The sequence below is a fragment of the Mus musculus genome, chromosome 17 (assembly GCF_000001635.26).
Source record: "Mus musculus strain C57BL/6J chromosome 17, GRCm38.p6 C57BL/6J".
NCBI lineage: Eukaryota > Metazoa > Chordata > Mammalia > Rodentia > Muridae > Mus > Mus musculus.
Genome location: NC_000083.6, coordinates 29239040 through 29264745, shown reverse-complemented (window position 1 = coordinate 29264745; position 25706 = coordinate 29239040). Strand labels below are relative to the sequence as shown.

General features: G+C 51.8%; 1 protein-coding gene and 1 long non-coding RNA gene across 2 annotated transcripts; one reads left to right on the top strand and one right to left on the bottom strand.

Annotated features, from left to right (window-relative positions):
* Window positions 1–774: 774 nt before the first annotated feature.
* Ppil1 (peptidylprolyl isomerase (cyclophilin)-like 1) lies at window positions 775–13911 on the top strand. Its single transcript, NM_026845.4, has 4 exons — window positions 775–874; window positions 2855–3009; window positions 12428–12496; window positions 13021–13911. The coding sequence occupies exons 1-4, from the start codon at window positions 819–821 to the stop codon at window positions 13239–13241; spliced, it is 501 nt and encodes a 166-aa protein (NP_081121.1). The 5' UTR covers window positions 775–818; the 3' UTR covers window positions 13242–13911.
* A 6949-nt stretch (window positions 13912–20860) lies between these two features.
* Window positions 20861–23712, bottom strand: Gm41557. Its single transcript, XR_876719.1, has 2 exons — window positions 22502–23712; window positions 20861–21777 (listed from the first exon to the last, which is right to left on the bottom strand). It is a non-coding gene; the product is annotated as a predicted gene, 41557 (long non-coding RNA).
* Between the last annotated feature and the right edge of the window lie 1994 nt (window positions 23713–25706).

Below are 25706 nucleotides of genomic sequence, written 5' to 3'. Positions count from 1 at the left end.
GGGACCTAAATTCAAGTACTTTACCCACTAAGCCCTGTTAGGCAAGCCGTCTACTAACTGGCCTGCATTTCCAGCTCCAAGGATACCTCTCTGAGTAGTCCTAGCTATCCTGAAACTCGCTCTGTAGAAGAGACCTTGTACAGGCCTTGAACTCTGAGATCCCCCTGCCTCTGCCGCTCCAGCGCTGGGGGCGTGCACCACTATCTCCTGGGACAGTCATTTTAAGCTTTGTCTCTCTTCCCAGCCTTTTCCTCTTTCCACATGCTCTTTGCTTTTGGAGTCTGTGGGATCAGATTTGCCATGTGGCACTTAACGGCGGAGTCTCAGTTTTCTCCGCTGAAAAACGGGACTCCTGTCATCCACAGGATTGCTTTAAGGAATAGACGCTGGGCGTGGTGGTGCACGCCTTAAATCCCAGCACTCGGCAGACAGAAGCAGGCAGATCTTTTTGAGTTCAAAGCCAGCCAGGGGCATCACCCAAGTCTGGGAACTAGGAAATTCTCCAGCCCTCCAATCAGAGTGAAGAAGGTTGTTCCCGCCTTCCGCGCCAAAACAGACCAATCACTGTTCCGGAGCGTGGCGCGAATCGCCCCTGGAGAATCTTGCACTTGTCTGAGTTCCTGCACTGAGCATTTCGACTTGCAACCCTCTTCCCAGCCTAGAAAGAAGGATCCTTCGTCATTCTTGTCCCAGCGCCCTAAATCCTGTCAAGCAAACGGGCGGATCGGCGGGAACCGGAAGTGTGTGCCCAGGGGCGGGTCCCGGGTTAACTCCGCCGGAAGTAGTGATTGCTAGCGGGGGGGATACCTTCGCTCAGCATGGCGGCGATTCCCCCAGACACCTGGCAGCCGCCCAACGTCTACCTGGAGACTAGGTGAGGGTTGGAGGTGGGGGAGGAATTGGTGGAGGGGACGCGGGTTCGTGCCGCAGTGGCCGGCCTGACTCGCAGGTTGCCCGCACGCACAGAGCTGCGGCCGGGAGTACCTGTAAGTTCTGAAGGGACCTCAGGGGAGCCCCTCCAACATCCCGGAGACCTCGACGATTTCTATCTGCTGTCCTTTCCCCACGACGTTTATTAGTTCATTTACCTATATCCACCTTCCATCTTCATTCATTCATTCACTCACTCACTCATTTTTTTTCTCAACAAGTGTGTGTTGATCACACAAGCCATGCGCGTAGGACCTGGATTTTTGAAAACACAAATCTGGATTATGGTGAAGGAGACAGATGTGTAAACATCACGGGACAAGTAGAGTTGTCTGAACAAATTTCTTTGGAAGTAGAAGAAAATTTATTTTCTCCAAAATCCAAGAGTGATCTTTGAGCTGGGGATGCCCGAGGCCCCAAGCTCGGGCTACAGCACCATATATACTCGGTGTGGTTGCACAAGCCTGTAATCCTAGCACTCTGGAGGTGGAAGCAGGAGGATCAGAAGTCCAGGGGCTGGGCTGGGCTGGATAGAATAGACTGCTTACCTAACATTCTATTATATTTATATTAATATATAAAATTAAGCCACCTCCTAGTGCCTTGCCTCCCTTGTGTGTGATTGCGCTCAGTTTACTATTGCTAGCAGCTCCTGTCCCGAAGGCTTTGTATCACACACACCCCTCCAGTTTTAGCAGAGAAATGGTGCATTTTATAGATTTACCTGCAACCTGGTTTTCATACTGATTGAAGGGAACCCTGCTTGGAGCCTGGTCTGCCCTGTCTACTGACTTGAGCCCCATTTTGTCTGCCCTTGGCTCCTGAGTGTAGACATTAGGAAGGCACGCACCACTGCTCTCGCTCCCAGTTCTACAGAGTGCTCACATTGCTGGACCTCCTGAACCTGGGCCATACAGATTCTCCCCAGAGCTCAGTGGGTAATGTACAGCAGGAGCCCCCTGCCTTGTTTTATCCTTAAAGGCACTAAGAGAAGAGAATAAAAGCACTCGTATGGGTGTATGTGGACATTTGAAGTAACCAGCCTATTTGCTTTACACATTCTCTTTAGATTTGATTTTTTTTAAAGATATATTTATTTATTTTATTTATATGAGTACACTGTACCTGTCTTCAGACACACCAGAAGAGGACATCAGATCCCATTACAGATGGTTGTGAGCCACCATGTGGTTGCTGGGAATTGAATTCAGGACCTCTGGGAGAGCATCTCTCCACTGAGCCATCTCTCCAGCCCTAGATTTGTCTTTTAATTATGTGTGTGTGCACATGAGTTCAGAGGCCAGAGGTATTGGAAACCATGGAGATGGGGGGTACAGGTGGCTGTGAGCCCCCTGGTGGAGTGCTGGGATCTGAAGTGTGGTCCTCCCGAAGAGCAGGACATGCTCTTAGGAGCTGAGTCGTCTCCACCAGTGTGACCCACTCTTTAACACAAGGGCTGCTTTATTTTTCTATTCAAGTTTGGTTTCAATAGGTGATATGTTTACATGATCAGAAATATGCTAGAAAATATTTATTGAACATCCTGACTCTTAGCTGGTTGCTTTCTGCCCCGCCTAAGCCCCAGACTGACGCAAATGTATATAAACTACTCATACTTTAATGTCTTTTTATTACATCTATAGGTGTCATGTGAGGACTTTCCCCTTGTTCGGGGTTAGTTTCAGAGCATCGGCACATGCTTTTAGAATGTTGGCTTGTTTATGGTTGTTTTGCTTTGGAACATTGTATGCCAGAGCTGTCCTGCGTGTCACGCTCCGGTGATTGGCTGTGGCTTTGTTGCTTCCTGGGTTGTTCCCTTCTGAGTATGAACTCTGGGTGCAGTTAGCTGCTGTCTCTCACGGTCAAACGGCAGGAGTCTTGGGGGCTGCCGCCTGCTCTGATCTAGGCTCTGTCCCCACCACAGCATGGGAGTCATTGTCCTGGAGCTATACTGGAAGCATGCGCCCAAGACCTGCAAGAACTTCGCGGAGCTGGCTCGGCGGGGCTACTACAATGGCACCAAGTTCCACAGGATCATCAAGGACTTCATGATCCAAGGCGGCGACCCGACAGGCACAGGTACACTTAAGCCACCATTGGGGAGGAACTGGGTGGTAAGGCAGCCACAGCTTGACCGGCTACCACCATGCATGGTCTTTGTCGTGCCGGGGATTGAACCCAGGGCTTAAAGTATACTGGGCAAGCACTCGACCGACTCAGTAGCGCCCACTCCCCACCTCCAGCATGGGACTGCATCAGGAGCTCCACGTACCACCACCACCACCAGGGTGTCAATGTAGCCCAGGGTGTCCTTGAACTCCTGCTCTTCCTGCCTCCACCTCACACATGCTGGGTTTCAGGCACACGGCTGGCTCTGGTCTCTGATTCTGCTGACAGTGTCTGTCTTCCTCATAGCTACTATGTGTGTAACTCACTGGGAAATCATCTTTGCTCCTGAGCAGAAGATACCGCTGGAGTGAGACATGGATTCGGTTCAGTCAGGAGTGAAAAGCAGGCGGTCCCAGGTCTCGGAAGATAAAACTGTTCCTTTATTCCAACTCATTTATTTGACAGATGTCTGAGGCAGGTGGATCTCTGTGAGTTCTCGGCCAGCCTGGTCTACAGAGTGAGTTCCAGGACAGCCAGAACTACACAGAGAGATCCTGTCTCAAAAATAGTAAAAAACCAGATAGATGTGAGCCTGCTTTGTGTCCGTGACCTAAGCTCTAGGGATATAGCTGTGAGCAAATGAGCAGAGACACACCCATTCTCAGACTGGGGGGCGGGGGGAATCCACACACCCACTCTCAGACTAGCGGGGGGATGGGTGGGGAGCCAGTTTTAGTAGAAAACCAGAAAAGTTCTCCATGGGGTGCTGTTAGAATGGAAGCAACTGATGAGAGTTGGGACCTTGACCTTGGGGGCGGAGCCCTTAGAGCATGTCCTTCTGTAAGGAGTGCGACCACTGCTGTGTTTGAGTAGAGCTCTTTTGAGTAGAGCGGCAGGATCTGGTCTGTGCTTTCCGGGGTCACTCAGGCTGCTGCTCAGAGAGTAGATGGAGGAACAGAGATCAGGCCCAGATCAGGGAGAGGCCGTTCCCATGCAGGCTAGATGGACACAGCAGAGTAGGCTGCTGATGAAAAGGTCGGGAGACATCCCCTGCTCCCATGGGCGTACACATGCGCGCCCCAGGTCCTGTTGGTGTGGTTCTGGGAGCTGAGACCTTGCGCACGTGTGGCACTCGACCGTCTATGCTGCGGCCTCAGCCCAGCGAGTTACTTAGGTTGAATTTGCTGACAAATTCAGCCTGTAGGAGCACTTCCCGGTCATGCTTACTGCCCTCCTTCCGGGAAGTGCTGTGCTGTGCCTTGCTCTTTCCTGTCTGTCTGTTGTGAATAGGTTACCCCCGCCTTCGCTGAAGACCCCCACCCCCTACCCCACCCCAGACAGGGTTTCTCTGTGTAGCCCTGGCTGTCCTGAAACTCACTCTGTAGACCAGGCTGGCCTCGAACTCAGAAATCCGCCTGCCTCTGCCTCCCAAGTGCTGGGATTAAAGGCGTGCGCCACCACGCCCGGCCCATCACTCTGTCTTGCTTGGTTCTCGGTTGTGTCTGTTCAGTAGCTGCATTAGCGCTTTGTTGGTCATTTGGGTTCCAGTCTGTCTCGGTGTTCATCTCCTGTCTGGGCTGCTGACTCACTAGGGTCTCACCCTCTGCTGAGCCCTGCACATCTTGATGGCCCTCCCCCTCCTCCTGCTGCTGTCCTCCACGGTTGCTGTGGAATGTCCCATTACTCCCGTGCCCTTTCTGTTGATGCTGGTATCAGCACCTGTGTGTCCTGCCCGCACCTTGCTTTTGTTTGGGTACAGCATAAGTAGACTCCTGCCATTTATCCAGACTTATTTGGTGTTCTTTATCTTGCCCTCTGTGAATTCAAGGTGGCTGGCTCTCCACTGCATCCCAGCCTTAAGAGAATTGGGAGCTCCTGGTCAGGCTAGCTTCTCCTGTCTTCCAAGATGCCAGTAAATTATGTCCCAGGGTTCCCCTGTCCTTACCCCAGGCTCATCCCCCAAGTATAACCCTGAAGACAGCCAGCTACATGTGCTGGGTGGCGCTTGGGCTGCTCTCTGGCGCCCTCTGTTGGCTTCTCAGATGCAGGGTGTGGGACTTCTGAGGGCCTGGCTCTGCTTTAGTCTTCTCGGCTATTCAGGGACAAGAAACCCTGTGTAGCCCTGGCTGGCCTGGAACTCACATATCTGCCTGTCTCTGCTCCCCCATCATACCCCCAGTCTAGGATTACAGGTTTGCTTCCCCACACCAGGCTGTTTCTTTGTTTCTCTTTATTTTTGCCTTTGGAAAAAAAAAATCTTTGTGTTTTGTTCATTGTATTGGGCATCCAGGCAAGGCAGGATTGATTCCTGATTTCCTGACTTTTGGTTTTTTTGAAACAGGGTTTTACTGTGTAGCCTGGTTGTCCTGGAACTCACTTTGTAGATCAGGTTGGCTCTGAAATCCCAGAGATCCACCTGCCTCTGCCTCCTGAGTTCTGGGATTAAAGGTGTGCACCAAGGTGCTTCACTCTCTCCTTGCCATAATGAAATGAATTTTATCTGTAACACAGTGCTGAGAATCCACGCTCAGTGAGTGGAAGGGACTCAGAAGTGAACTGTTGGCGCAGTGCCCTCCTGGTCTCTCTAGTTACTTTGCTCTCTTTCCTAATGTCACATTTCCTAATGTCACATTTCCTAATGTCACATTTCCATGATGTACTTTTGGGGGTGGGGAGTGGTTTGAGATAGGGTTTCTCTGTATAGCCCTGGCTGTCCTGGAACTCACTCTGTAGATCAGGCTGACCTTGAACTCAGAAATCTGCCTGCCTCTGTCTCCCAAGTGCTGGGATTAAAGGCGTGTGCCACCACACCCAGCCCCATAATGTGCTTTTAATGAAATTGAAGCACTCAGAGGATTTCCAATACTGCTGCATCGTCAAGTATAACAAGTGTTTGCAGTCTGCCGGCAGGTCTGTGAAAAAGCAAGCAGGAGAGAAACCCTCCCCTCCCCTCAGCCCCAGGCACTAGAGCCAGCCAGCCAGCCAAGGAAGACACGGCTTTTCTGTGTTTCAGCTGCATAGCAGGTAACGGTGCAGGTTCTCAGCAGCAAGTTGGTGTATGTCTGCATTTCCGCTGTCTGCAGCCTGGCTACTCAGAAAGCTTTCTTCCGTCATCTTCCTGGAGCCAGTCCTCCACAGCTGCTCTCGGCTTCCTGCATCTCATGCTGAGCACTGCCCATGTTGAGACAACCTAACAGCCCTTTCCTGGGCTTTCTGGGAGCCTTCCATCTGTTTCTGCTTACCCTTCCTCACCTCCAGTCAGGATCGGCCACTCGGTCAAGTGCCTCTGGGAGGCCATCTTGCTCTGTTCTTGGCCTCGGATCACACGTGGTCACCATGCTGGGTGGCCCCCTCTTCTATTAGTCTTCTTGGTAGCCCCAGGAACACACGGAACCTGTCCTTTGGAACAGTAAGGCCATTGTTAATTTCACTCATTTAGCAAATACTTGCTCAGAGTCCACTAGGTGCCCCGCCTTTCCAGGGCCTTTGAGGGGTGTTGAGCACAGAAGCCCAGGCGTCTCCTTATATAGGGCTCCCGGCTCCACAGGAAACAAGCCGTTCCTGTAAGAAGCAGGAAAGGGGTGAGATTGTGACTGTGCAACTCTGCTGGTGTCCTGTGGTTTGTGTATGTCAGGCAGGTTGTGTGTATCATAATGAGGGGACTGGTTCGATAGAGTGGGGCTAGACCAGAGAGGAGGCCTTGTGGGCGGGCCTTGAAGGAATCGTACAACTTAACTTTTGGGAAGCCAAGAATAGTGTTGATACACTCGCAGGGAAGCGTGGAGGAGAGCCTGCCGCCCTAGAGTCAGTGGTTGGTGATGGGATCCCACCAATCGCTCACTCTTGAGTCTGTCTGTAGTGGATGACTCTGAGGCCTCTGAGGTCACACATCTCTGAAGTGCACCTATGGGAGCAGGAGAGGAGCAGTTTAGGTAGATGGATCGATGGATTGATCGTCAGTGGGACAAGGCATAGGGTCAGGTAAGGTGGGCCAGGTAATGCAAAGCCCACCAACCAAGGGTGCAGGTTGACACGCACGGTCAGATTTAACTTGGCACAGGGAGCCTTGTGACTGGAGTAAGACACAAAATACCTGAGAAGCTGAGTCCAGCTGGGATCCTAGGCAAGGCAGGATCACGTCCAGGTGACAGCTAAGTGATTCTTGTTGGAAATGCCATAGGCAAAGCCTTGGCACAGAATCGGTTCAAAAGATCAGTTCTTTTGGTTAATTTACTTAGCATTTCACAGTACCTGCTAGACTCCCTCTGTGGGCCTGGCTGCTATGGGCCGGAGTCCAGCAGGGAGATAGCCCTGACAGAAGGCAGTAGGTGAGCAGGGCTGTGTACTGTCAAGTGACTGCTGGGGACAGGGCAGGGTGTCTCCACCTTGACATTATCAGGCGAGGAGGCTAGAGGGTTCTGATGTGGGCTGGACTGGCACTGAAGCATGTTTAGCAGCTGGCCTGGCCTGGCATCCACCTGCTAGATAGTAGACCCTTCAGTTATGACAACCAAAGCTGTTCCTGACGAGAACCGGGATCCGCAGGGCCACAGCCAACCCCTGTTCAAAACTGTTGGGCTGGAAGGCGGAGCGGTGCTGGTTGTGGTGCGTGTAGGAAAGACCTCTGATAAGGTTGACTAGCTCTGAGTACCAGTGTTGGGGCAGGAACACGCCAGAGGGAATGCCAGTTAGAGCCTGTAGACCACAACGCTCGCCAAGACACAGTTCAGGAGCCGGGGAGTGGGGGGGTGGGGTTGGGGAGGACGACGTCAAAGACCACAGAGGGGGCACTGAGCACAGATTGTCCTCTGGGATGGTGATGTGGATGGTGGATCTAGTTCTGAATGTGGTGAGATGCAAATGGAGAGATTGAAGCAGGGCAGTGTAGGGCCCTCCAGCTGCTCCATCAAGAGGCTGCCTGTGAGCGAGCAGAGCAGGGCTGGACGCTGTAGTGTGGACCAGGGTTAGTGTGATCCCTGGGAAGCAGACACCCAGGCATGGTCAGATGGTCAGAGATTTACGGGGGAGAGAATGGGGAGGGGAAGAGGTGCGTTCTCAGGGCACCATGGGCCTGGGAAAGAAGGTGCCAATGGAAAGGGGCTGCCAGGGACAGGGGAGCACTGGGAAGTCTTGGGGGGGGGTGACACCAGCTGTGAGAGGCTGCTGGGGACCGAGGGAGGCCAAGGGGGAGCAAGGGACGAGTGTGTGGAGAGTCCTCAGCATGGGATGAGCTGGTCAGGGAGAATGGAGAGAGGGACGAGTGTGTGGAGAGTCCTCAGCATGGGATGAGCCGGTCAGGGAGAATGGAGAGAGGAGATAAGCCCGTGCCTGTGAAGGGGACATAGGACACTTGAGGGACTGTGGAGCTGGGGTTTTGTTCTGATTTTAAGATAGGAAATACTAATGACGTGCTGACAGGAAGGGAAAACTGAGACAGGACAGTTGTAGCTGCAGGTTGCCCTGCAGGGGTAGCCTTGGGTACTTTTGGTGGGTAATCTCTAACAGAGGTTTGGTACACTGTTGTTACTAAGTGGGTATATCATTGGGGTGCTTTGGGCTCTAACAGAGGTGGCGATTGTGGCTGTGTTTTTCTCCCACAGTTTAATAAACCCGAGCTTGCTCCCCCCACCCTCCCTCAGCTTCTTGCTTTTGATCTTGGCCTTGTGAGAGGCCCGCAGCCGCTTTTGAAGGAAGATGAGAAACAGCTACAGGGAAATGCTAAGGAGAGAGAGGGCTTGGCTGTGTTGTGAGACAGAACTGGGCCATCAGCCTCAGCTGGTCTCAAAGGAGTCGGCCTGTCTGAGGCCAGGGAAGGTGGGGAGAAAGCGCTGGGAATGCCCAGGGGACAGTGACCTGAAGTGCTTGTTGTCTCTAGAGGGGGGGAGAGGCTTTGATTGATCACATGACCTGACATGAGTGCCCTGTGGTAGGGACAAGTCACACCAAGCTGAGTAACTCATAGTGTCAGCCTACGCATCGTGTCTTGCCGCAGACTGTCCCCTTTTTGGGTCTCCTATCTGCGTGGAACGGGTCTCTGGTTGCAGGTGGACAAGGAGTCGGCGAATGACCAACAGAAGCGACACACGAGATGGTGTAGAATCTGAATGTAATTTGTCAAATCGAGCATCAAGCTTTTTATACAGAAGAAAATAGGGAAGTTGGGTGACACACCAGCTAGGTACAAAGAGGTTACTGGATTCTTACACAAAACAGAGGAATTCAAACAAGGTAGGACTGGCAGGAACCAACTGGGATAAAATTCAGTGTTAACCACTGGGATCAAAAACAGCTCCACCTAAGGTCCACTTGATCTTTGAAGCCAGGGTCCAGGGCTTCGTGCCCTTGCCATAGTTCCTACTCTAGTCTATTGTATAGTCCACCTTCCCCTTAGGCCATTGTAAATACTTGTATATGGATATAACTCAGCTATCTATAGTTCTAAGTATCTACTCTGGTTCCTTCTTAGATCACAAACTTCCTTCCTAGATAATGGTAAATGCCTGTGTATGGCAGTGACTTGGCTATCCATGCCCAAGGTCTGATTAAGGACTGCCTAGAATCTAACTTAGCTATATGTCAAAATATCAGTCCTTAGGAGCACTTGTAATAAAGCAATATTAAGGGAAAGCACACAGATCCGTTTACCAACTAAAGCAAGGACATTGGAGCATTCTTTATACAGGATGCCACGGTTCCATGAACTTTTGCCTTGGGTCAGCGCCCAGGTTTTCGGGGCCTGTTGCACTTGTCACTACTGGAGTGGATGTAGCAGTGTCTCATGCCTTCGATGTCAGTCTGTTCCTCTTGGGAGTTTCAGGGGGCAGAATTGGGGGGAGGAAGTGCTGGAGAGTCTTAGAAATAGCTTTATGTATTATTTATCTGGTTCTTCAGCTGAGACGCAGAGAAAGATGGTTCACTGTACACGGTGATTTGTTGGCCGCGGGTGAGCCAGGACCAGGCTAGGATGCCACAGGTCCAGACCAGAGGGCCAGCAGGCTGTCTGGGTAGTAAGGCAGTCAATCTCAGGCGGTCTTGGCAAGCAGAGGAAGTTCTAGATCAATGGAGACTTATTCCTGAGAGCAGAGCGCAGCACAGTCGAGTGACTGAGCCAGCATCCCAGCCACACTTTAGCATCCCTCCCTTCCTCCCGAGATGTGGTTTCTCTGTAACCCTGGCTGTGCCGAAACCCCGAAACTCACTCTGTAGACCAGACTGGCCTCCTCTAAGATCCTGCCTCTGCCTCCTGAGTGCTAGTGTCAATGGCCAGAGCCACCACTGCCCGCCTGTCATCCTTAAACACCTCCATGCCTCACAGATCCCCCTACACAATCGAGAGATGGCAAGAGGGCTCCATAGGTCAAGGCGCTTGCCACCAAGCCCAATGATCTACAGAATGAAGGAGAAAACAGACCCCTCTTATCTCCACTTGGGCACCATGAGAGTATACGCACACATGAACACATAAATAAGTGTAATTAAAAACACCATCCAAAAGACATTTGCAAAGCATTAGCTGACAGGGGTCGGGCAACAGAGTGGCCCCTTTTATGTATCTGCAATCCGTATGTTTCACAGAGGCCAGAAGCATGTCACTCAGCTGTCTGGGCCAAGCCACAGCCTGTGGGGCCTATGCTGGGCACTCGCTCTGCTGACAGTATCTGCACAGGGTCCACTGCTGAGGACACTTGTCCTTCCCTGCCTGGCCGCCTCTCCCCTACTCCATGTGCCTTCAGAAGTGTCAGTACCAGGTGTCCTGCTGGCCTTTTCTGTGAACCCCAAAGGGTTGAGCAGGGTTGTGAAAGAGCGAGCTCTGAGTAAATGGTGCTCTGGAAAACCCAGCCAGTTGTCTCGAGCTGCCGAGAGATGTGAGGGCCTCCCTGCGCCATCCTCTTGTCTCTTTGGTTATTTATAGTCTCTACTCGTGCCGGCTGACCAAGCCAGCTCAGTCAGTCAACAGGTTCTCCAGGGCAGGAGCGAGGATTAAAAAGAAAAGACAATTAGACAACTTTATAGTTTGACCCCAGCCAGTTCTAAGGCTGAGTGAGGCAGGCTTATTTTTATTTTTATTTAATTTTTTTTCCCAATCTGCTTTCATACCATTTTAAATACATGCAAATAATAAGGTCAGTTCTAGGTTGAGGAACAAGCAAGACAATAAACACAAATAGTCAAGAAACTGCAAGGCAATAAACAAAAGTCCCACAAAGTCACTGTCACTACCGTGTTCACTGTGTCTAAGGCTTATCAGGATGACCAAGATAGCTGAGCCTACTTCCCTGTCCTAGCCCAAAGTCATATTCATGCCCAGTCTTTCTTGCTCGTAGCCTACTTATTTGTTCCACCCTAAACTCCCACTTACTTCCCTGTTTTAGCCTAAAAGTAGATTCCTGCCTGCCCTTCCTTGTCCTGGCCCAATGTCAGATTCCTGCCACATCCAGCTCTTAACTGGCCTGTGCCTTAATATTTGTGGTGGCTTTTATGTAGTGGCTTTCAGGCTCCTGGGCTGGCTAGTGTTCTATCAACCTGACACAAGCCAGAGGCACTTGAGGAGGGAACCCCTATTGGGAAATGCCTCCATAAACTCAGGATGTGGGCAGCCTATAGGGCATTTGCTTAATTAGTGATTGCTGTGGAAGGAAAGGCCCACCCATTTTAGATGGTGCGGTCCCTGGGCTGGTGGTCCTAAGAGAAGGCTGGAGAAGCGAAGCAAGCCAGTATCCAGCCATATCCCATGACCCTGGCATCAGCTCCTGCCTTTAGATCCCTGTTTGAGTTCCTGCTCTGAAAGCCTTCCATGATGAGTTGCTGGCCACAAGTCTCTGTCTAACCTTTACCGCCCACCCCGTCTTCTCCGTGCACTGTGCCCATGTGATGCTCTTCCACTGTACGTGTCTCAGTGCCATCGCAGCTCCTCCCTAAGCTGATAGCTTTCCCTTTCTGTCACACCCCCCCCATACACCCCCCCACACACACACACACCCCCTGCAAGGGGAGGCAACGGTCATCTCAGGTCCTTCTACAACTGGTGCCTGGAGTGAGGATTTGTGGGCAGAGCTAGGCACAGCAGAGCGTGGTGATTAGCGGTGTCTGTGGTAGGCTAGTGCTGGACTAGGGTCCTGGGCACTCTTGCTGAGATACTCGGGAGATACGCAGGTATCACTGCCCTTTTGATTCTGTTTCCTGCACATTGTTAACATGAACGTTAACTTAACAAGCAGATGGCATTGTCTTACCTGCATGAGGTTAGCGACTGGAACATTATAATGTGTCTACTGGGGGTTGGGGAGCTCACTGTCTTTCCCATCCCTGGACTCTGAAATGTCCTTTGACCTCAGGCTGTTGTTGTGAGGAGGCTGGGCAGTTCATTGCTTGTCTTCTGATTGGACAGGTCGAGGTGGCGCATCTATTTATGGCAAACAGTTTGAAGATGAGCTTCATCCAGACCTGAAGTTCACTGGTGAGTGTGTACTCGGGCTGGGTGGGCGGGACAGGGAGTGTGTGTTGAAAGCTTGCTCGTTTGGCTGTGATTCAAGGTGAGTGCCTGACACCGTGGCACAGTGCCAGACAGCTGCCCAGCCATGGCGCCACAAAGTGCCCTGGCAGATGAAAGAGAACAGTGCCTCTTGAGAGTCCTTAGCAGATCTGAGCATGGTCTGTATTCTGGACTCCTTGTTAAATGTCATAAAGCAAAGGCTGTCTGGAGCTTCCTCCAAGCAAAGCAAGGCCTTGCTGGGCTCTTGAGAAACGTGGGTAAGGTGGGCCAGTGGTTAGTCAGGCACAGCACAAGAGAAGCTGGAGGCAGAGGCATTCAGGGCTGCTGGGGTGGTGCAGGAAGAGACCTTTCTGCCCCTAGGAAGGGCTGCTGTGGGTGCTGGCAGTGGTGACAGAGCGGGGTGAAGTCCTCTGTATCTGTGACAGTGCTGCGGCTCTGCCAGCTGGAGGGGCTGCCCTTCATGCTCTTCTCTCTCCTTATGTCCCCAGGGGCTGGGATTCTCGCCATGGCCAACGCAGGACCAGACACCAATGGCAGCCAGTTCTTTGTGACCCTGGCCCCCACGCAATGGCTGGACGGCAAGCATACTATTTTTGGCCGAGTGTGCCAGGGTATAGGGATGGTGAATCGAGTGGGCATGGTGGAAACAAACTCCCAGGACCGTCCTGTGGACGACGTGAAGATTCTTAAGGCGTACCCCTCTGGATAGGTGGGATGCTGTCCCCAGCACTCCCAGGCCCCCGGGAGCTGGTTTCCGGATGACGTAGGGTGCTGTGTGATTCTGCGTCATGCATACCTACTCCGAAGCAGAGGGGTCGTCTCTGGGGACGTTTGTATTCTGGCCGACAGTCACAGACTTGAAAAGCGGGCCGCGTTGATGAGCGCACTAGCTGCGCACCCCCTGTTCACAGCCCCGTTCAGCCTCCAGCGTGAGTTCTTCCAGGAATATGCACAGCTCACTCGCTCTTCCCTCTGAGCCTGAGCATCAATACTGCTGCTTCTGACACTACACATCCCACGCAAAGCCATATTGAATTGTTGCCAAATGAAAAATGCATCCAACAGTCAAGTGCTGAGAAGGTGTCAAGTGGGGATGATAATGTGTAATGATTGGGCAATGAATCTCTGAGAGGAAGCAGGAAGGAGCCTTGGCCATTTTTCCCCGGGGAGGGATGGGAGTCTAGTGAGCACAAGGCCGTCACAGGCTTCCCACAGGAAGTGACATGCTTTAGGGCTTTAGAGAAAATAGGTAAGAGGTTTTTGTGCATGATGTCCTTGGTTTTTTTTTTACTATTTGGATTTCAAGGGAGTGGGGCAAGAAGGGTGTTAATACCTATGTAATACATAGAAACTTACAGAATAAACCACCATGGTGGTTGAAATCACTGTTGTGGTCTAGTATTGTTCTAGATTTTCGGCCTTTTCTCTTTTTGAGACAGGGTGTCACTGTGTAGCACTGGCTGGTCTTAACTTCCTATGTAGACCATGCTGGCCTCAAACTCGATAAGTGTGCATCTACCTCAAGTGCTGACACTACAGGCATGCGCCACCACATGCACTCGACCCAGCAGAGCGGAGGTGGGGGGTGCTGCAGCATTCCTGCCTTCAAGATTCACACTGCCTGGTCCTGGTGGTCCTGAGTCTCTGTTAGCTTCCCCCATGCAAGAACAGCTCCTGCTGGAGAGAGGCAGAACCAAGGGACTTCTCGAGCACCACCGCCTCCCGGTGCTCTGGGGGAGGGAGGGGTGGCTGAGCTGCAGTGAGCCAACTCCGAGCAGAAGCAACCTGCAGGAGGAAAGGGTTCACTCCATCTTTCAGCTCCCAGGTCAGTCTCCATCCAGGGAAGACGGGGCAGGAAGAACTCAAATGGAGACCATCGGAGAGGCTGCTCCCTGCCTAGAGTCCCTCACTTGCTCAGCCATTTCTCTTAAATCACCCAGGCCTACCTGCCTAGGAGCTGCCCACAGTGAGCTGTGCCCTCCTTATCAATCGGCAATCAAGAAAACCTCACAGGGCAGATGAAAGCAGTTCCTGGGGGGGGGGGGGGAACACGACACACACAGTCATCCCTTGCAGTGGGAGGAGATCCACCGCCACCCCACCCCGTGTTGCTGTGGGCCTGAGGCAGCGCCCGGCCCCGCATGGCTTTGCTTCCTCACAGTGGGAGCCTCTTAGGTGCTGTGTGCCTGTGTGTCATTGTGCATACATTTTGGGAACTGACCTAAGTTTCATTCCACAAGCCTTCCCGCTTCAAGCCCTTTCTCCTGGCAAAGAAGGAAAGCTTCCATTATACAGAAGTTAGAAAAGGTTCGACTTAATTGTTTGCCATTGGTCCAGGGTTAATGTACCCGATTAAATGTGTAAGGGCCTTATCCGCATGGGTTTGAGTACAGAAACGAAGAAAATTTCCTCTCAATAATGAAGAAGGAAAGCCCAACAACAAGCCCTGAAGATGGCGCTGGTGTGCAGAGTTCCACACTGTTAGTAACTTGTGACCTCCAGCCACAAGTCACCCGTCTGTCACCTCCCAGAGCTATAACCCGTCTCCGGGCTCTGGGCCAGTAGGAGAACCATTGTTGCTGTGAGGTTACAGTTCTGCATACACTGGGCAAGAGAGCAGCCCAGCACTGTTCCTGGCTTCTAGAAAAAGTCTCCACACACATGCCAAGGCTGACAGCGCAGGGCCTCAAAAGAGGGGACCTGAGTGTTTCCCAACTTGTAGTGACTCCTAGGAAGCCTGAGGTCCTGAGCCTGGTTAACAGGGGTCCCACTGAATTAGCCTGTTAGCTGTGTCACTGTCACAGTAAGTAAGACCATTAGACCGTTGGTGTGACCGTTTCTACCTTGGGTGGTGGGGAAGGCACCAGTTTCTGACTTAGGTAGAGAGTAATGAAGGGCTGTGGGACTTCTGGGGCTCAAAGAACAGGAAAGAGGTAGCCTTTGTGGGAAGATTCTAGACTTGGTGAGAAAGGTTTGAGGTTAGGAGTGAAAAAGTCAGTGGAAGAAGCCAAGCATCCATGCTATAAGGCGTGCAAGCCGGCACTCAGGTTCAGTACATTAGCGTTCACTGCTGGTCCAGGTGCCACACTTCTGGTCGCAAGGCAAGAGGCCATGTTTGTCTAATAGGAACCCAAGGAAGGAGTTTTTGCAGTAGCGTAAGGCCCTTGACCCCACAGCCTGCCTTGAGTGGCCTGGGGAGAGAAGAGAAAGCCCAGGCTGAGTTCAGTGAATCCCGATCTGATTGCTGAGATGAACATCAGAGAACAGTCCCCCGCTGTGCCCCCTTAGGGACATTAAGTACCAGGCCCTGCTGTGAGCACCACAGTGCCTGTCAGCGGGGGCAAGTGGCCGAGAAGGGAGGGGACCCTGGAGCCGTAGGACACCTGTGAAGCGACCTGGAAACGTCTTCCACAGGTCCTTGTGTATCCCAGGCACCCCTTAACTCTCTGTAGCTGGGAATGACCTTCTTATCCAAAAGTTAGGGTTGGGTCAGAGGCTGGCCTTGAACTCACGGCCATTCTCTGCAATGGGGTCACACTGCTGTGCATGGCAGAGCAGGTGTTCAGAGCAGGAGCTGGTATTGGAAACACCTCTGGTACCAATAGACCTTAAAGCCACAACACATACCTCTTCAGCCTTGTGTGTCATCCCATCCCAGTGCTGGCGTAGAGAACACAGGACCTCCTGTTTGTCAGGTAAGTACCCTACCATTGCACCTAACTCCTACCCACTTTTTGATGCCCATCTCCCAGAACCCTGCTCCCCTCCCTGCTTTGACCTCAGCAAGGCCAGTCTCATTCCATGCATCCCAGCACCTGGATAATGTTTTTGAGGTTATTGCCCAGTGACTCAAATAAAACGTCCTCCATCAGGAAAAATAGATGGAGGCTCACTGGCCGAAATAGCTGCGCCCAGAGTCACAGACCTCGGTTTTGGCTGGCATGAAAGCAAAAGCCTTTTCCACTCGGCCCTCTGGAAGCCCTCAGCTTCGTTTATTTTTGGATCACATCTCCAGAATATGTCAAAATAGCTTTCCCCACAAATGGTGATCGGCTCCTACCCCCAGATCCTCGAGCCAATCTGAGCCTCCCCGTGGCCCCTCCGGCACCACACTTGCGGAGTGCGGAGGAGGGAACACTGGCAAGAACATGTGTTTAAGCCGGGTGGTTCCTGCCAAGAGGCACTTTGCGCCCTCAGAACCGGGCTCCATAGAGCAGGCTTCTGTGATTTAGGTGAGCGCCAGGAAAGAGGACAACAGTCCAGCAGCTGGGGACAGTTGAGACAAATTGCAGGCGACAAGGATAGGAGCTAAGGCTGGTTTGGTCTCACAGAGAAATTGGATTCCTGTTTGTTCTTCCAAACTGGTGATTTAGAATTCCTGCCTGTGGTGGTAAGTCTGGAAATCAGCCTGGTCTGAGAGCCCCATCTCCAGGAGAAAGAAAGAGAAAACTAAAGAGTTCCATCTGGGTGGGAGGGATGGCTCAGTGGTTAAGAGCCGGTGCTTGCTTCTCTTGCACAGGACCAACATTCAGCTCTCGGCACCCACAGGGAGATTCACCACTGCCTGTAACTCCAGTCAACTCTAGGGCACCTGACTCCTCTCTTCTAGCCTCCTGGACTCACATGTGCACATAAACTCATACAAACACACTCACATATTAATTTTTTTCCGTATAGAATAGTGTTTATTTGGGCATGGGGAGGAGAGTTAAGAGGATATTAGAGACAAAAGCAGAGAAAGAGTAAGTAGAGGCTGGCCTTGAGCAGAGAGAGGGGCAAGAGGACAGAGGGAGAGCAAGAAGGCAAGAGAAAGCTGGCAAGATGGCTCAGCGGTTAAGAGGACTGACTGCTCTTCTTCTGAAGGTCCTGAGTTCAAATCCCAGCAACCACATGATGGCTCACAACCACCTGTAATGAGATCTGATGCCCTCTTCTGGTGTGTCTGAATACAGCTACAGTGTACTTATGTATAATAATAAATCTTTGGGCTAGAGCAAGCAAGGCCAATTGAAGTGAGCAGGGTTGGCTGGAGTGAGCAGAGGTCCTAAAAATTCAATTCCCAACAACCACTTGAAGGCTCACAACCGTCTGTACAGCTACATTGTACTCACATACATAAAATAAATTTAAAAAAAAAATCCCTGTCTAAAACCACAGGGCAAAATGTGCGAACTCGGGAGTGTAAAAACTTTTGTGTCACCTTGGCGAACCACATGACACCTTAAATTTAGTTTCCTTGTTGGACAGGCTAAGGTTTGAACTAGGCCCTGTGAGCTTCAAGTCTGAATATAGGTCAATGTGAGAAGATCCCTCCAGCTGCCAAGTTTGCATTTCACATGCTATTCTGGAACTCTGCCACTAGGGGGAACTATGAATACAGCTTAGCCTCTCAGCTGCCTCAAGAGGCAGAGACACCTTTCCATGATTTTGCTAAGCCAAACCAGCTGCTCTTGGAATGAGGAAAACCAAGGACTGCTCAGATTGCCACCAACTAGAACTGAGCCGTGAGCCCAGCAGAGTGAGCCGACGAGAGCTTCGTGTGCTAAGGTGCACCATCCTCTGTCGGCTGGTCTAGTCAGACATTCCCATGTCTGGGTTGCAGGAGACCTGAACCTGGGCCTGTTTATGTACGTACTTGGTCCTAAAGAAGCTGGCTCCTCCTTAATGTTTAGTCCTTCCCTGGGCAGTAAAGTCATTCTTTCTTTGGTAATTCGGAGTCACTCACATTAGCCAGGAAATAACTTCACTTGAGAAAACAGTTCAACGTGAGTATTTCTGTCTTTGTTTTGTATTTTTGAGACAGGGTCTCTCTGTATCCCTGGCTGTTCTGGAACTCTCTACAGACCAGACTGGCCTTGAACTCAGAGATCTGAGCGCTGGGATTAAAGGCATGTGTCACCGCTGCCCACTGTGTATTTAACACCAAACCAACCTCTGAGGCTGACCTTATTACACCCATTTCTGGATGATCAAACTGAGAATGTACCAAAGCCCTGTAGAGTAGATGGACAGATGGAACAATGAACCCAAGGCTGCTGGCTAGGAACGGATTTGGGGATTTCTTGCTGAGTTTAGCTCTGTTTCATTTGTTCCCGTCCTTGATACATAGAGGGGGAAGATGACCTTGCAGGTGGGGACATCCACCCTGCTCCTAAGTCCTCAGCCCCTCCCCAGAAGCCAGCCGCTGGGGCCAGGACACACGTGACCCTAATCAGTGTGTTTATTGGGTCAGAAGTATAATGGCCGAACTGCTGGGCTCTGCTCATTGAAATCACTTCCCTCTCCTCGAGGGTCTGGCTGGGCTCCATTAAGAGCTGTGCCCTGTGTACTCAGTAGAGGCAGAGGCAGTGCGGGGGAGGAGCCAAGCACATCTCTACTTCCTCATTAACTGACAGGGAAAGTGGCTGTCCAGGGTCAGCATACACATGTAAGAAGGAAGCCATCAAAGGAAGGGGAATCCACAGCCCACCATCGTTCTCAGCCATGTTTAATCCTGAAGGCTTTGCCTTTGTGGCTCCTTTTCCGGAAGCAGAGGGACAAGGGACTTGGTGAGCTCAGGTACTGGGTGGCTTCTGGTTCCAATGGATGCTCAATGCAGGGCTGCAAAATTCCCTTCCTCCCTGGTCTGCTTTGTCCCTCAGTCGCACTGGAAGTTTGTGTGTGTGTGTGCGTGTGTGTGTGCGCACGCGTGCGCGCATGTGCATGGAACCCAGAGCCTGGTACATACTAAGGAAGATCTGTGCCATGGAATTATACCTTTGATCCTATCTTTTCCCTACTAGGGAAAACCTAATGAAGGAAGATCCCAGAAGAGAGGGTGGAAAGACGTTAGGCCAGTGGCAGCTCCTGAGCCTGACACCTGAGCCTCACCTAAGCGCTGATGGAATTATCAGAGAACTGGAGATCAGGGCGGCTGTTCCTAGCCAAAGGTAGAAGAGGCAGGCCACCAAATGTGCCTGCTGAGCTGCTGGGAGTGGGAGGCAGAGCTAATAAACTCAGGGAAATCACGGCAGGCAGCTGAAGACTCCAGCAGGCACGCCAGGGCAGGGCCTCCGGGACTTCGGTTTGCACAGGAAGCCCGGCTCCTGGCATTCTGTGCACATTTCAGTTACCTCCGAAGCCAGGCAAGCAAACACGAATCGCGTGGCATGAAAATCAATTTAGAGCTTAAGAGGGGGAGAGGATGTTTCATCCTCAGTGGCTTCCCAGGCTGCCCAGCACATGAAACACTAGGAGAGAGACAGACAGCTAGGGCCTCGGGGCAGCAACAGCCTCTCCTGTTCCCCCCCCCCCCCCCCCCGTTTTTTAGATGCCCGAGGGAGAGGGTGCCAGGGTCTTTGGAGCCAGTCAGGGGAGGAGGAAGAGGAGGAGTTAAGGAATGGAATTGGACAAGAGGCTGTGCTCCCTGCTCCTCCTCCTCCCCCGAGGCTTGAGAGTGTGGGTCAAGAAGACCCTGGGAGGCTGGCAGGACAGGGAGGGGCTGAGTCTGCTTTGCAGCTTGAGACAAATGTGAGGAGTCAAGTCTCCTGTTTTCTAAGATGCTCAGACAAGGGGAGAGGTCTTAACATGGAGCGGGGAGTTCAGCAAGCCCCAAAGCAAGCCAGGCTGCCACAGGAGGGAGGAGGCTGTTTCCAAATGGAACTAGGAGCTGAGGTTGTAGCTAAGTGGCAGAGTGCTTGCTGGCATGGGCTAGGTCTTAGCTTCCAGCACCAGCACTATAAAGGGAGTTGGGGGGGGGGACCTTAGACCCAGGGCTGAGGCTGGGCAAAGCCAGGAGGATGATCATCGAGTCCAGGCTAATCGGGAAGAGGCGGAGTCTGAGGCACAGGCTGAGAGAAAAGGGCAGGGGCAGCCAAGCTAGCTCTTGTGGATCTTGTTAGCAGGGATGAGCACACAGAACTCATTGTGGGGTCAGAAACGGTGCATCTACGTGCTAATGAGGTGAAAGTCAAGGCACCCATCCTTCCTAGAAGAAGCTGAGGTAAAATGATTCATACTGAAAATCCCATTACTCAGGAGGCTGAGGCAGGAGGATAGCCTGTGAGTTCAGGGCCAGCTAGGGCTATGGTCCAATCAAGAATCAGGGCCAGTGCAGATCTAGACTGGGAATATAGCTCAGTTGGTAGACTGTTCGCTGAGTTTAATCCTCTGCAGTATCTAAAACCAAGTTTCTAATCTCAGCGCCCTAGAGGTGGAGTCAGGGCCATAGAGGGTTTGAGGCCAGCCTGGGCTACATAAGATTCTGTCTCCAAAAGGAACAAAAACAAACAAACAAACACCAACACTACCAACAACAACAACAACCAAAAAAAACTCCCCAGAGTCTAATTTGAATCTGAGCATGTATTAGCTTTTGTTGCTAATTACCACTCACTGGCAAACAGCCCTAGAGGGATTTCTTTCCCCCCCATGGGCCTCAGTTTCCAGATCTGCAGAGCCATCTTTTAAGTTTTCTGTGGCACTGACACTGGATGAAGTTTGCCAGGGAGGAGAATCAAGGGAAGTGACAGGCTGTGATGTTTATGCTGGGATGTGGTGAGACTGGAAGATGGGCGTTGCTCTGAGCATCAGGATGAGGTCTGCATGGGGTCAGGGTCTCAGCCTACAAGACCCAAGGCTTGCATCCTGTCCGGGGCTCCCAGCTCCGCGAGCTTGGGAGAATGAAGCCGCTGGAGAGGACTGGGTCCAGGTACCTCACCTGAGGAAGTGCAGCCAGTGGGAAACTCTAGAGCTGTGTGTCTGAACTGCCCTGCATTGAGCCTGACGCTCTGGCCGCCTGAGCCCTCCACCCTAGAGATGACTGGGTGCAGCAGGCGGTGCAGAAGCAGAGATTTGTTAAGTGGGACGGCAGTGTCGAGGACTGAGTGGGCGGCAGATGTGAGATTCTCGATGCTGTGTTCGTGGCAGATTCTCAGTAAATAAGATGGAAACATCTTATCCTTCCTTTCTGCGAGGCTCTGGCCTCAGACCCTGATGGTGTCAGCCAGATTGTTGACACACAGTTCCCTCGATGCGTTCCTGACACATGCAGAATAAATGTTTAATGATGCGCGTGATGGGCACTTCTTTGATATACTGAAGAGGACTCTGGGGGTCTTTCCAAGGACTCGGTGCTTCCAAGGGCAAGAGTGGGCATTTCAGATGAATCAAGCGCCTGCCGCACATGATCTCTTGGTACCTGCACTGTCCTCCGGTGCCGGGAATCGACAATGAGCAAGACAGCCCTTGTCTGTGTAAAGCTTTTCCTAGTGGGAAAACAGACAAAAGGAAAGGACAGAGATAGGCAGCGGTGAGTGGCAAGCTCCTCTGACAGGGCAGGTTCTTCTCTGTGAAGGGGGTGGGCATTGACACAGCCGGGAACACTCTTCCAAGCAAGGGAAACGAAAGAGCAGGTATAAAGGCTGAGGTGATGAACTGCAGCCCAGGAAGGCCTGTGCGGCTGGCTGTGGTCGCTGAAGTGACCAAAGAGATGCAGCCAAAGAGATTAATGGAATGTTCTAGTGTGGGACGATAACATGGTGGGAGAGGAGGTCTGGAGCAAAGGGTGATCTGTGCTTCATACACTAGTACACACACACACACACACACACACACACACACACACACGCTTGTGAGGGTTCCAGGTCCTGGGCTGTAAAGGCAAGAGGTTGGAGGGAGAAAGCCAAAAAGAAAGGCAGGCCACAGAGGGCCAGTCAGACTTGGGAACTGGTCCCAAGAGAAGGGAATCCCGAGCTACAGCAACAATCAGGGCTTCACTTTGAGTTGGTGGCAGCAAGCAGGATGGGGAGTCTTGAGTGCCCAGCCTTACTATTATGAGTGGGGTTTCTTGCTGGGGAAGCCTCCAATGACCTGGAATACAACACTCTCCTCTAAGATTTTCAGCAATCAAGGGGGTTAACTCACACAGTCTCTGAGCCAAGTCCCTTCTAGTATCTCTATCAGTGGATGGAGTCAGACTCTGCATCCTACCTCATTCCAGCGGCTTCAAGCTTCCTCCTGTCCTCTGGCTCTCCTTCCCCAGAAGAGGGCATCAGATCCCATTACAGATGGTTGTGAGCCACCATGTGGTCGCTGGGATTTGAACTCAGAACCTTCGGAAAAGCAGCCAGTGCTCTTGCCCGCTGAGCCATCTCACCAGCCTTCATAGTAGCTTCTAAATGAGCAGGTAAATGGGCAGCTCATGTGCAGCCCATGCCTCTAAGTAAGCTATGCGCTCTTCCAGGTCCAAGGCTGTGTTCACCCAGCAATGTTCTCAGGTATAGCACGGGTACCTCTCCCCGACACACGCACATGCACACACTGTCCCCTTGCACACTCTGGCTCCAGCCCTCACATCAGCTTTCTCCCATCGTATCAGGGCAGATCGGAGGGCAGCACTTACTCAAAGTGCCTCTGGAGGGGAGGGGAGGGGCAGGGGTGGAGGGGGAGGGTGACTGCAGCTGCCGCCTCTGCAAGGAGCTTGGTCCCCAGCCCTCAGTGCTTTTCCTCTCCTTATAGATGCCGAGAGCAAGCTGCCTCTCAAAATTGCTCTGCTGTCATTAACACCACGAATCAGGTCAAATGAAGGCCGTCTGCAGTCTTGGACGGCGAAGGCAAAGTGCTGACGCTGATTATCTTAGCTCTTCCGGGCACGCCCCCGGGTCCGTGATCGAGGTTTTTAATCAGAGAGATGATGGTGCTTCCGTGGCGGGTGGGCCGGGGTCAAGGTTGCTTCTGATCTGGGTTCTAGGCCCCCAGAGTCAGTCTGCAGCATGTGATGGGTTACCAGAGGGCCTATCAGGATGTCTCGGGTGGCCCAGTGACCAGATTTCTGTGATACCTTCTAGAGAACAAATTCACCCAAATGTATCACTCACGGGATTGCTTTAAATCTTCAGTGAATAGTTTGAGCAAAGACCAGAAGCGACGCTCCGCACACTCATCAGAGAGTTTTGTTCTGGGTCTGACTACTAAGATGGCCATGGTGCAGAGAGGTGTCTCTCAGACTTCCTCCTCTCCTTTGGTGTCCCCTTTTGGACAGGCTGGTGGTAGCTGGAGCCTGACATTGTGGCTTCTTACCTGCAGCCTCTTGGCTTCATCTTGTACCTCCACTAACCTTGAGCCTTCACCTTTGACATACACTCTAGATCTGTGGTTGCCAGGCACAGACCTCCGGCCTAAGTTCTTTTTTTTTTTTTTGATTTTTTGAGACAGGGTTTCTCTGTGTAGCCTTGGCTGTCCTGGAACTCACTTTGTAGACCAGGCTGGCCTGGAACTCAGTGCTGGGATTAAAGGCATGTGCCACCATGCCCGGCCCGGCCTAAGTTCTAAAGTCGTCCCTGAAGAAGGCAGCTCAGCCTCACTGCTGGCAATGAGGCGAAAGTTAAGCCCAGTACACCTGCTGGAGTCTGCATCTCAGGCCAGGACCTTCCCCGGCTCTGGGACAGTCTCAGCCACCCTGTGTGTCAGGCTAGCCATGCCATAGGTGACTCCTTCTGGAGCATGGGGCTGTCAGCCATATTAGCCATGGAGCCAAGAGCTAGCAGAAGCCCCTGTTTGGGCAGATGGAGTGAGAAGAATCCTGGAACCCAGTCCTTGTGCAGGGGTCAGTGGTCCTGCCAGCCACACTGCTTTCCCTGATCTCTCAGGCACTCTGTCCAGTCTGTCTCAGGGCTGACTCTAGGCCCATGCAAGGCCTCACTCTCAGTGTGATCTGTCAGTTACCTCCCCTCTGGGTTCCCATTCTGCCCCCTTGTCCCCTGATCCCTGGCCTTCTATGTCACCTTCCACAGCCCTCCTCAATGCTGGCTAGTTCTGTCCACACATCCTGAAGCCCAACTAGCCTGTAGCTTTTAGGAACAGACACCCTGCCTTTTTGCCTTTTGTTGTGGTTATTTTTGAGACAGGGTCTCTCTACATAGCCCTGTCTGTCCTGGAATTCCCCCTGTAGACCAGGCTGGCCTGGAACTCACAGAGATCCTCCTGCCTCTGCAATACAGACTATATGCTTCTGCAAAGAGACCCTAGAGTCACCACTCCAAATGCTGTCACTTTTCAAGATCATCGGCAGACTCTCAGCTGAACAACTTCTCTGCCACCCCATAGCTGACATGGGAGACAGAGGGGGGAGGTACCGGGTGAGCAGTACTGTTCTTGCTGCCCCATGCCCACAGCATGTCTGTAGTAAAGGGGTAACCTAATCTTTGTCCAATCATTTAGAATTGTGTTTTAAAACACATCCCTGCTGGGCGTGGTGGCACATGCCTTTAATCTCAGCACTTGGGAGGCAGTGGCAGGTGGATTTCTGAGTTCGAGGCCAGCCTGATCTACAAAGTGAGTTCCAGGACAGCCAGGGAGGGCTGCACAGAGAAACCTTGTCTCGAAAAAACAAAACAAAACAAACAAAAACCAACAAAAAAACAAAAGAACAAACAAACAAACAAACAAAAAAACCACATCCCTTCTAGGTAGCAGTGGCACATGCCTTTGATCATGCCAGGGAGGCAGAGTAGGGCAGATCTTTGTGAGTTTGAGGACAGCCTGGTCCACAGAGCAAGTTCCAGGACAGCCAGGGCTACACACAGAGAAACCCTGTCTTGAAAAACAAAACAAAATGATGAAAAAAATAAAATCACGTTCCTAATCCTAAATCTTGGCAAGTCACTTCACATCTTTCTGCCCTGGTACCATCCCGTTCTATGGCGTTAGAAATTGTCCTCGTCCCACAAACACAGGCCGAGCACCGTCCTGGGTGTGAACGTCTCCTTAGACTCATTCTCACCACCATATTGGACGATAGTGATAGTTTTAGACATATTGACTAGCAGCTCACTTGGGGCTCAGACTGATTTTGTTCTAAATTTAAAATCAATTGAAAATTGAAAAACAATAAAAAACAAAACAAACAAAAACCCACAAAAAACAAGCAGAGACTGAGGTGTTCTTTGTGCAGGCCCAACCCAAAAGTGAGTTGTCCCCTCTCCTTCATCCTGGGGGAATCCAGCACCCCTGGCTGTCTGCCCCAGGCAACAGAACTGAGTCCAGCTGATCTGGAGCCCTAGGTAAACAGGAATCACTTGTGCAGGTCCAAGGAAGGTGTTCTGTTTGTCTTCAACTCGGGCTCTGACTGACGTTTTGAAAATTGATTTCAAACGGCGTTCGGGTGCACCTGCTCGGAATGCCCGGCTGCCAGAAG

What these genes read in the sequence shown, in the direction of transcription:
- Ppil1 (NM_026845.4), top strand. Translation starts at nt 819, where the DNA reads ATGGCGGCGATTCCCCCAGACACCTGGCAGCCGCCCAACGTCTACCTG. An exon ending in AACGTCTACCTGGAGACTAG is followed by an intron (nt 875 to 2,854) that starts GTGAGGGTTGGA and finishes TCCCCACCACAG; the next exon opens with CATGGGAGTCATTGTCCTGG. An exon ending in CGGCGACCCGACAGGCACAG is followed by an intron (nt 3,010 to 12,427) that starts GTACACTTAAGC and finishes CTGATTGGACAG; the next exon opens with GTCGAGGTGGCGCATCTATT.